The sequence below is a fragment of the Scardinius erythrophthalmus genome (genome assembly GCF_964197995.2).
Source record: "Scardinius erythrophthalmus genome assembly, chromosome: 11".
In the NCBI taxonomy this organism is placed as follows: domain Eukaryota; kingdom Metazoa; phylum Chordata; class Actinopteri; order Cypriniformes; family Leuciscidae; genus Scardinius; species Scardinius erythrophthalmus.
The window spans coordinates 38,686,211-38,698,435 of record NC_138231.1 but is presented as its reverse complement, the minus strand read 5'-3'; the positions used below and the strand labels follow the sequence as shown (position 1 = coordinate 38,698,435).

The 12,225-nt window shown below is 38.3% G+C and overlaps 1 protein-coding gene across 4 annotated transcripts in view; it reads left to right on the top strand.

The window, feature by feature from the left end:
* sipa1l1 (signal-induced proliferation-associated 1 like 1) overlaps nt 1-12,225 on the top strand; it is a 96,767-nt gene that overhangs the window by 57,472 nt on the left and 27,070 nt on the right. For all 4 annotated transcript variants that reach the window (XM_081379566.1, XM_081379565.1, XM_081379567.1 and 1 more), the window contains exons 2-3: nt 9,142-10,878; nt 11,362-11,492. In XM_081379566.1, the coding sequence (XP_081235692.1) occupies nt 9,360-10,878; nt 11,362-11,492 (1,650 nt within the window). In that variant the 5' untranslated portion in view covers nt 9,142-9,359. The remainder of the gene's footprint in view (nt 1-9,141; nt 10,879-11,361; nt 11,493-12,225) is intronic.

Genomic DNA, 12,225 nt, shown 5'->3' with positions numbered 1-12,225 from the left:
GGGGACACACTGAAACGGCTCGTTTTTCTGAGCCCCAAAAAATGTCAATTTAAACATGCTGTAAAAAATGATCTGTTGGGTATTTTGAGCTCAAACTTCACATACACACTCTGGGGACATCAGAGACTTATTTTACATCTTGTGAAAAGGGGCATAGAACGGGACCTTTAATAATAAATCATATCAGTGCATCAGAAATCTTGTGTCTAGTGGAGCTTCCAATTTGCTTGTAAAAAATCTAAATCAGCCATTAAAAATCTTGATTTGTGCATAAACTAATGTGTAGTTAGCCGCATGAAAAATACAGTAACCAACTTAGGGCTGCATGAGAGAGAGAAAATTGGGGAAAAAATTGTAATTGTGAAATTATATATCACACATTGTGATTTCACCCAATGATTTGAATAGCTCTTATTTGTAAAGAATGAATCATTCTAGAATAATTGGGGTGATTTTGTAGGAGAGTGCAAATTTATTATTTATTATCAAAATCATAAACAAATTACAAGCATATATAAATACAACAGAACAAAGATTTACCTGAAAAACAAAGCACTGCTTATTTCATTTGTATCTATGTTAACTTTTCAGGTACATACATTAAATAATCAAATGTAAAATAACTGCATAGTCTTCACTGTATAAAATAAATATAAATTAATATAATCAGTTAATACAATTTATTTGTTTATTTTTGCTACAAAAGTGATTTTCTCTTTCTCCTTTGTTTGATTAACATTGGTGACACAGACAGCTGCGGGTATAATGGGCTGATGTCACTTTAAGACGAATACACAGACCCAATATAATCATATAATATAATCATCATGCATCCATTTTCTTGTTTACAACACATAACCGACAATGTTTACGAGGATACTCTCCTAAACGGGCATTTTCACCTATATTGATATTTTTTAATATGTGTATTATAAAATATACAAAAATTATATTTATTTTAATCAATATTTAATAAATTATAAATAAATATGTAAAATTTTAAATACATTTTAAAGATATTTAAAATAAAACATGCTTTAGCCTACTTTAGATGGCAATTTCTTGAATCTGCAACCCTATAATAGTATTTTTCACAAGTAAATTAATTGTTTACAAATATATAAATATATATTTGAATAAAAAGGAAGTAAACACTGTAACAGGGCACTCAGCAATCTGGTAATTTCGTGCGCACTGGTAATCATATTATTTCAAATAAAGTCAAGGTAACACTAATTTTACATACAGCACACAGTGAAAACGATATGAATGACACAGTGGGCAACTGGATATAGCACAGCAGATTTTAAAATCAAGGATTTAAAGTTTGTCGATTGTGTCTCCAGTGAAACTGAACTCTCCTGTCCGCACTCACTTCGCACGGACCGACCGCCACACACAGTAACATGTTCATGCTAGCTACAAGTGCACACTTAACAAGATCTCACAGCTTGATCGAATAAATCTGCAAGGTTTGTGAAATTAAATGTTTATTAGATGTTCAGAGATTTGTTAAAATAAGTATTTGCTGAATGTTGACGATAAATGAGAAAGTATTATAGCCTAATTGTTTGCCTCTAATATTAAAGCAAAAGCTTTACTTTTTCACATATCGTTTACTTTCTTTGTTTAACAGTTTGGTCGATCACTAATTCTGCGGCACGTTAAATGATGAAATAAATCAAAGATGGCCCAAAATATTTTCAATGCAGGAAAAACCTTGATATGGTGATATTTAAATATGTCATGAATAATTTCAGGCCATTTTTCCATTGATTTTTCTCTTTGGTTTTATCAGTGTCCGGAGCATACGCATAACTCAGGCTTTCTCACACATACCGCAGAGGTAAGCTCCATCAATGGGTGTTATTGATTTTTACCCAAGAGCCTCAGCGGAGTGTGAGCTTGTCATGTGTATGGCTGAAGAAGCAATCACCAATGAAGAAGCAATGAGTGTTTGTATACGTATGATCACAGCTGTTCAGAAAGATTAACAGCGAGCTCTGCTTTGCATTCTTCCTGTCGCTCCTGGTTGATGATTCATGTGCTGATGGCTCAATCACACAGACAGAGGAGAGAAAATCTGCTGGCTTTTTAAATCTCAGATGCTTGCATCACAGGTGAAATGAAATGGCTTCGCCGCTTCAAAGATTAGTCCAAACCGGTATGCTTGTAGCTAGATGCTGCTCGCCTCTGATGAATTGCTGCAGTTGAATTTAAAGTTTTGATATAACATTTGTGGAAATATAGATTTTTCATGGTTACCATACCGCACCAATACATTACCTGAACCAGAAAACTGTGCTTAAGAAACATCATCTTTTGTTTATTGGTTTGTTTGTTTAATTATTTGCTAGTTTTCCAGTTTTCATTGAGCATAAACAGCAAATTATATCATACTGAGCTGCTTTAAAATTTCAAGCTGATTTTCCACAGGCTCAGCAATAAGGATTTTTCTGCTGACCCAGTCAGGCTAGTATATATCAGAATGAGATCATGCTCTCATTCATATCTTTCCTGTATTGAGAAACAAAAATGTATTGACAAAGAAACATGTACAGACAGATTCTGAGGAAGGGAGGATGCGAGGAAAAAGAGGAAAAGGAGGGCAAGAAAAAATATGGTGGGTGCGTGGGAGACCACATCAACCTCAGGCTGCCGTGTGGTTCCTCTTTAATGGATAAACACTGTCTTCCATAGTTGATGGGTGAAAAATGAGGGGTTTTATCATCAACCACCAGGCAGCACAAACCTGTGTCTTTCAGTTCATATGTCTGACATTAAATATTGTGTTAATGCGGAATTATGTTGTTGCTCATGACTTTCTTTGCCCACACACAATCGAAGCCTTTAATGTAGTCACTCAGAAAGGAAAGAGTACCTTCTGCGTGGCAAAGAAATCAGTTTTGCCACTTTTTGCCATTTTAAATCTGGTAATGTGTTTCCAGCTGTACATCAAAACAGAAGTATGATCCTCCTTAACTCATAATTTAAGGTGCAACATAGGTTGCCATTGAGAGGGTAGCATTTGGCAAAAAAAAAAAAAAAAACATGAGTTGAGTGTAAAGGAAGAGGCTTTTGTCTGTTTGAAATAGTCAAAAATGCTCTTATGTTGTTTTTGGATATGGCCCTGTACTTGGGAAATGTTAATGTGTTAAACTGACGGCAATTATGATTATTTGTATTGGTCACTTGCCATTCAAAGCGATTTTGCAGTACATCAGTTACAGGGACCGTCTCTGTGGTGCTACTTTGGGTAGGTATCCTGTATTTTGTTTAAAGGGTTAGTTCACCCAAAAATGAAAATTCTGCCATTAATTACTCACCCTCATGTTGTTCCAAACTCGAAAGACCTTTGTTCATCTTAGGCTGCTGTCACTTTAAAACCTAATGCACTGATACACATGCTATTTCTTTCCCAGGTTGTTTACATTCTTAAGACATAACCAACTGGTTTTTTTTTTTTTTTTTTTTTTTTTTGACTGTTTAAGCGCAATAAGACAAGAAAGAGAACTATCCATGCTGTCTGACAGCTAACTTTCTGTGTGTGCGTTTCGGGTGTGTGGGCTTAGAAAAACACACATCAAAAGTTTAAACTGGCAAGGCTTTAAAACGCATGCAAATAATAACCTTTCGTGATAATGAATCGCGAAACCCCAATAGAGATGTGGATGATGATGATAAAAATAAGAATTAGAAACATTAACTGCAACTGATAGAATGTGCACTTATAGCACAATACAACAATCTCTCTGTAAATGCAGATCGTGGAGACATTTTAATTGTTCACGATCTAATATCATCATATGTGACCCTAGACCACAAAACCAGTCACATGTCGCACGGGTATATTTGTGGCAATAATTTATTTATTTATTTTTATGCCAAAAATCATTAGGATATTAAGTAAAGATCATGTTCCATGAAGATATTTTGTAAATTACCTACAGTAAATATATAAAACATTTATTTTTGTGAGTGAATGCAGCACAATTGCGAACATAAATGGACAACTTTTAAAGGCGATTTTCCCAATGTTTTGATTTTTTTTCAGATTCCAGATTTTCATATAGTTGTATCTTCTCGACCAAATTTGTCATATCCTAACAAATCATACATCAATGGAAAGCTTATTTATTCAGCTTTCAGATTATGTATACATCTCAATTTAAAAAAATGTACCCATGTGACTGTGGTTTTGTCATCCAGGGTCACATATCGCACACCTCTTGCCTAAATTCACATGTTCCATTTCCAACAATTGATTTTTAGGTTTTTGTTTGTTTATTTATTTATTATAATTTAGTGTTTGTCTGTCAGTTAGTCAATAGTTTTCTGATTTATATAAAAAAAAAAAAAAAAAAATTAAAAAAAAATTAAATTGGGCTACACTACCGTGGTATAAAAGTTATAGCAGGTAGTCTCTAGTCTGTACCACATTTCATATACTGTCATGCTGTGCCCAGCCTTACTTTGACATGAAGTACACTTTCAAGAGCAAAGCAATGAGATGGTTTCTCTTTTGTCTGTTACTGCAACAACCACATCATTCACATTCTCTCTAGTTTAAAGCTCTACAAGGTTCAAATAACAGGACACAGCAGTAAGTAAGAAACTCAGGTTGCTATTGATATCGATGTAGTTATTTATCCAAGTAGAGATGAAGACATGTTGTCCGCCTCCCAATGGTCCCCTTTGCACACTCTCCTCTCTGGAATGAGGTGAGTCACATGCTGAAGCTTTAATCATCCTCCTGTAAGGCCACAGCTGTGTGCGAAGGGGTGGTCTGAGCCAAGCGCTCTCATGTCTCAGTCTCGACCTAATCCTCACACCTCACACAACAGGTGATGTCGTACCTCGACCAGAAGGTGTGACTCAAAAATGGGCCATGTTTATCAGCAAGCCAAGGCAATGTGCTGTGACAGGGTGAGAGAAAGTGTCCTTTTTTACGGTTGCTCTATTCCACAGTACGGCAGAGAATAGGATTACAGTTTTAGAGCCATATGAAAGCGGTTTTATTTTTCCCTAAATTCTGTGTTTTAGGTTTAACTTTTTTCTGAATTCTGTTTGAATGGTTAAATTGTAATAATCAAAAAGGATGTAAAGTAAATCAATTGTATTCTTAAAACTTTAACAGTTTATCAAACATGTATCAATAATAAATGTATTATGAAATGTTTCAGTTTTAAAAAAAGTATATGTTTTTTGGCAAAGAAAGTGATGCAGATGATTGCTGTTTGAATTAAAACATTAATAGTGAAGTATTTTAGTTATAATTTCTTCAGATGAAACCAAAGTTTTATTTTGGTTGGTTGTAAGAGATTTCAGTTTCTGTTTTTCTTTAACAATAGTTTTTATGAAAAGAAATGGTGACATGCTCGATGAACTTTTGAAGATGAAGTTTGTGGATTGGCTTGGTATAGTGAGACAGCACATGCTGAAAACAGCATCACATGCTTGAGTGTGTGTGTGTAGTAGACAAAACTGCGCCACTCATTCACACACAAGCAGATTTCTTATTTAAATAGCAGTCTTTTTGTAGTTTGATATTCACAGACACTAGTCCATATCGCGATTTGATAAAGTGTATAGCTCTTACATTTTTGCCATTTCTTGTTATACAATAAATTCCTTTTTTATGACTGGACTCCACTATTCCCTATGTGTTCTGCATTGCAGAAATCATAGGGCCCTATAGTTGTACTGGTTTTGCACTGGGTCTTGAATGAATAAAAAAAAGAAAAAGAAAAAAGGAATGTGCTCTTTCAGAGGTCCAAAAAAGTCTTCTCAAAAATACCCACTTCTCTGCAGTTTTGTTGAGATTGTGTGGAGGATGTTGTTTGCCTAAAAGCGGTTGTCCTTTCGTCTGAAAGGCTGCAATTATATGAATTGTTCTTGTGTGTTCAACACTATTGTTTTTCTTCCTTGGTTTTACAGAAAGATTTCAGGGAGTTCAGCCCAGTACTGCGTTTCCTATAAGCCTCCAGACGTTCTTTATTCCTTCCTTGTGGTTGGAAAGCCTGCCTTTTTTTTAATGACAGCCATCACATTTTTGAGACTTACTCCTTTGCTTTATCAATAAATCTTGAGTATTTTTTTGTTTTTGTTAAAGGAGTCGAATAATGAGGATTTAAAAAAACAAAAAACAAACAAACGATGTACTGTGAAAACATTTTAGAACTAGAAACCTCCTTCCCAGCCCAAAATGTCTCATTCCTCAACTTTGTGTCGTCACACAGACGAATGCATCAACGTTATGGTTGATAACGTTACACGTTAACGATGCCAATTGGTTTATCAGAAACTCGACCCACCCAGTCACAGTGAGGTAATGAGGAGAAAGCTATCTGGTGTCCATTCATTTCAGTCTGGCTAACTGTTTATGCACCACATTCCAGGAGATTGTTATACTGTGTGAATCTGTCATGGTGATGCAGGCTTTCCAAAGAGGATGCTATTGAAGTATGGGGATTTAAAATTATATTTGAACTGACAGTAAACTTGCGGCCTGTGTCTTAGTGGAGAAAAGCGCAATTGCTCGTTTCACATGTGAAGCGAGCCTTTCTTAAAGGCACAGCTGCAAAAACAGATTAATTCTAGGGATCACAGAGAGGGTGAATTTTGTTCCCACTCTGTTCTTTTAAATATCAGCCTTTTTCTTTTTTAAGCTGTCTTTTTGTATGAAGGTTTGTAGCTCTGTGTATTTTAAAGCAGAACCTTTCAGCCATTTTATTTATTATTCATAGCTTATTCAGCCCACTTTTACACACGATTGTTGCAGTTGTTCTCATTTGAACATTTGTTTTCACCCCGACAGAATGTTTTCTTCCGGTTCCCAGCTTAAGCTAACGCACCTGATTCAATTTGTCAAGTGCAAAGCAATTAGTGTAGTAATTAAAGCTGGGGTGTTAGTTTAAGCTAGAGGATTCTCTTAAGGGTGCTTCAGGATACAAGTTGAGAATGACTTGAACTGTAAATGTTATCATTAAATCCTAGTTACTATAGGTAGCAGATTTTAATGTACAATACCGTTCAAAAGTTTGGGGTCAGTAAGATATATATTTATATAAAAATATATATATTTATTTAATACTTGATACTTAATTCAAAAATATCTTACCAACACCAAACTTTTAAATGGTAAGGAAAATTATTATATTAAATATGATTTTATATGGTTTATAAAAGCTATGTTTTTTTCTATTACCATCTCCTTCTGTATAGAAAGACTTATGCTATAAAAGGTCACATTTTGTCTGAGATTTGTTCTCAGAGTTGAAGTTCTCATTGCCGTGTTAGTCAAATCTGCCCTGCTCACAGGCTCTCGTCACAGGTATCTGTCTCATTAACTGGCTACATGGGATCTGTCAGCCCGTGCTGCCCCCATCTGTCATACTTTGGGCTATAATTTGGCAGCTGTGTATGACTAAGCCTCAGAGTTCCTCTCAGTCTTACAGAAGCACCTGTGCTGCAACCTCCGAAATTTATTACAGCACCATTTCTGAGTGAGAGCAGACGGGAGAGGAAGAGCACTCTCTCAAATATTGGAAATACCCATGACCTCATCTTCAGTCCGTGCAAGTGTGTGTTGGGGTTAGTGTGCCGCCACACCCAGCTCTCCACACGCCCCTTCCAGCCATCCGGAGGTCTCACCGACAGGAAGATTATCTCATATTTTCATCAGCACATATACATAGTCTAGCTCTACACTACAAATGTGATTCATAAACTCAAAATGTCAAGTGATTCAGTAGGATTTGTCTATTGTTCCAGTCTGCCACCTTATTTGGGAAGAGAATTATTTTTATGTATTTTTGTTATTTTTATTTTCTACATGCTGTCATTAAACATAGAACGTTTGGTCACTTGTTTTGCCCTTATTGTAATGAGAATAATATTTTGCTTTCACATTCCAAATGGGTTTTTTTTTTTTCAGTTGGTATTTTTAAACTCTGTACGTTTATAGTATGAATATTTTATTCAGTGTTTCTACATTGTGGGTTGTTTTCCCAGGGTTGTTCTCCTGTGGCGCTTGCGGCAGATTATGTAGGTAAATGTAGTCATTGGGCTTCAGCTCTCTCATTAAGGATAACCCAGCAGCACCGCTGCTCTGCACCACAAAAGTCGGCAGACGGTTGCCAGGAAACCAAGGAAACTGACATTTGAGAGCTTCTCCTGTCATATGGGAACAATGTTCATCTGTAGTGCATTATAATTTAGGCGATGAGGCCTTATACGCAGTGCCACCTGCTGTATTTATATTTAACCAGTGTAACTATCAGCCCAGGTCTGATTTTGGGTTTAATAATTGGTAATCTTAAAACTTAAAGGTTAAAGCTCACTTTGTAAGTGTGTCAAGTGTTTCCTTAGATAGAACCACTCGAAAATGATGCAAGCTTTATATAGTGTGAATTGTCATTTTCATGGCAACTTGAAATAATAAAAAAAAGGATACCTTTTTCTAGTGTTACCAGAATTGTTCTTTTGGGCAAGTAGCAGATAATATGTCCGACTTGTTGAATTGCTTCTGATTATCTCTGCTTACTGCTTCGTTGCATCATACTCAAAATCATCTTGCTGATATCTAGTCATTCAATTTGGTTTGTGATTGTAGCCGTGCAGTGTTTTGGCTCTCTACAATGGTAGTGGTATTGATTTGTTCATGTGGTGTAATCTGCCCTTTGGCACAGCCAAGTTTATGAACAGTGTTGTAGTTAAAGACCTGCAACTCTGACTGAAATCTGTTTGTTAATTGTTGCTTGTTTAGCTTGTTTATTTTTATCAAAAAAATAAAAATAAAAACAGAGATAGGAAGATATATCTGAATTTGTTCAAAATGAACATGCATATGGTTTTCCTTGCAAATGCATGTAAAATAACATCCTTTCTTTCTTTTTTTAAAATCACTCAAGAGTAAGGCACTTGGTATTTTTTTCAAGTATTGCCATTGTGTTTCATTACCATGATGGCTGGGTGTGCTGTTTGTGGTTGTTGGCATCTTAAAGGGTTTCCCCTTTGTGCCCTCCGTGGCCCCTTCTATTTACCTCAGTAATTTATTTTATTTATTTATTTATTTTAATTATCAAAATAGCAGTTAAGATTGTTGGATTCTTATACTGTCCCTATTTTTCTCTGTTTCAGTTCTACATAAAGGGATGAGAGGAGGAAGGTCTGATCACATAATGGTCACCACACATGCCTAATTCAGGGTCACTTTAAAGTTCACTTTCATCCCGCTATTATCTGTCCTCCATTCTCTGGCCTCTCCAGCTGAGTGGCTGCCCATGTTCCCTAAGCATCGTTAATTCAGCTACTCTGCGGGCATGCTCCAGTGCTGAGCTCCGCCACTTAGCCGTACCATGACCAGTCTAAAGCGTTCACAGACCGAACGCTCTGTGGGCGGCTCTGTTCCCGCCACAGATGAGTTTTATACTCGGCGTCTGCGCTTGCCCAATGGAGGTGCTCCTCCCCCTCGCAGTGAGAGCACGCACTTGACTGGCACGCCCGGAGTTCCCAAAATGGGCGTTCGAGCACGGGTTGCCGACTGGCCCCCCAGAAAAGATGGCGGCAGTGGAGGAAGTGGAGGAAGTGGTGGAAGTGGTGGAAGTGGTGGAGGGGGAGGAAATGGTGGTGGGGTGTGGCACATCACGGTGGAGACGGATTCCCCTTCCACCACCACAGGAAGCGCCCAGAGTAACTTGTCAAGCAAGCTCGGCCACCTGATCAGCCCTCAGGACTCATCTATGCTGCGTAACATTCACAACACGCTGAAGAACAAGATGCATAGTAAAGGCAAAGACAATCGCTTCCTCTCCCCCGATGGCTATCTCGGGTCACCCCGCAAGGGCATGCGACGTATACGGCAGCGCAGCAACAGCGACATCACCATTAGTGAACTGGACGGCGATGGAGGTGAGGGCTGGTCTTTTTCAGGATGGACACCCATGCATCGAGAGTACGGCAGTACCTCATCTATCGACAAGCACGGCGTGTCTGGCGAAAGCTTCTTCGATATGCTCAAAGGCTACCAGACAGACGCTCCGGACCAGCGCAGCCCTGCCCCTGAAAAGTTAAGCGAGTTACTTACAGTAGCCCATAAACAAACTGCCCTTGACTTGCCTGACGGACCTCTTGGTCCTCTTCGCGGCAGTCCCGCCAGTCGTCTGAAAGAAAGAGAAAAACACATGAAGAGGCGTTCAAAGTCGGAGACGGGTGGTGAGTCCATATTCCGCAAGCTGCGTAGCGTCAAAGCCGAAGGAGATTCATCACGTGCAGGTTCTGACGCTGAGGACGGAAAGTCTGACGATATGGGTCCCCCTCCCAAACCATGGGTCTGCCAGAAAGGTTTTGCACACTTTGATGTCCAGAGTATTCACTTTGACCTGAACGAGGCCGTGCAGAGTCGACAAAGTGCTGTAAAGCGGAAGAACACCACCACTGGTGCCTCTGCTGCAGCCGCGGCCTCTGCCTCCAACACTTCATCCCTCTCATCCACCCAAAGCGGGGCTTACAGCTCCCCTTGCGGCAGCCAGGAAGAGCTCAACATCAAGGATGGGCCTTCTCTTGACTCTGGTGATGACAAGAGCAATGATTTGGTTCTCAGCTGCCCGTGTTTCCGGAACGAAATTGGAGGTGAAGGAGAGAGGAACATCAGCCCTTCGAAGCAAGGAAGTATCGGCAGTGGCGCCTCCAGCTCTTCAAGAGATGAAGAAGGATCCCCTGAAAGAGCTCCCAACACACATTTCAGCAATGCAGGGGTGGCTGTTCTTGAATCCCCCAAGGATGGCAAAAGTCTCCACCATGATCGTGGAAAGAGCAACATAGTTGAACATGTGGACTTGGGTGCATATTATTACAGGAAGTACTTTTACTTGAGAGGTGAGTGCTACCCTTGATGTACTGGTAAGATTTATGTTCAGGCAGTTTGATGTAGTAGCAATAATAATAATAATAATCTTTATTTTATAGAGCACCTTTAAAAAAGCACTGTACACAAAATAAGCAGTGCATTGCACAATAAATAAAAATTAAAGTAAACAAGCTTAAAAGTTAATACAAAATCAAAAGGAATCTACCTCAGACGGGTGTCCACATATTCTGCTAGATGAAGCATCCAAATGATTTGTGAAAGCTAACACTTCCTGATTTCTTTTTATTTCATATTGAATTACATTCATTTCGAATTATCGCATTGAATCTATTGATGCCCTAAGTAAATCATTCATTCAACTGTTGCTATTTATTATCGGACCCTAATGGAAATTTTGTGTTTATTGATAATAATTTGTTGTTGCACTTGATTATATTGCAGCTGTTTTTTAAATTAATGAATCATTAATTGAAAAAAATGTAAATCCTCAGAGCACTGGAACTACTTGGGTGTTGATGAGACACTGGGACCTGTAGCTGTCAGCATTCGTCGGGAAAAACTGGAGGATCACAAAGAGCATGGCCAGCAATACAACTACAGAATCATCTTCAGAACCAGCGAGGTGAGCGCTCATTCACACCACCAAATACAATGACATATATAGTTGTAGCGTCTGAATCAAACCTTGTGCTTGCACAGAGGGAGTTAATTCAAAGCAGTTAGCAGTGAGTGAGATCCAGGTCTGACGCCCACTGCTATCTTATATAACATGCTTAGAGGCGAGTTCTCTCTGCTAGTGCACGGCATAGATCACTCTGTGCCCTGACTGGCTTGTCACCATACTGCTTCTCAATCACACTGCTTTTGACAGCAGCTTGGATGAAGGTTAGACCATCTCTCTAATTATATAAAAAAAAAAAAAAAAAAAGGCTCTTTACATGTGACCTCTGCCTTTGGCATCATTTATAGCAACCGCTTATGATTCACAAGCATTCTGATGGGCCTTAATAGCTTTGTGACTAAGGTGACGCATAGCCCAACATGGCAATCTTTCCACTGCTATTTTGAGAATGGCAGGTGGGCAGACGTGGGTTAGCTTAGTATAAAACTTTTGTTCCACTCATAACGGCACCTTTTCAGGTGTTTGAGATCTCTGAATCATAATGAGCAGGTACTAAAAGACAATAGTATGTTGGGATCTGCAGTACCAAGTACTAATTTTCTCTGAACATCTCTACATACCAATATTTAACACCCACCTATTGAGTCTCACCTGTAATTTACAAATGTACAGTATACTGATACTGTATATGTATTCCCAAACATGTCTGAATCAGTAATTCAAATATATTTTT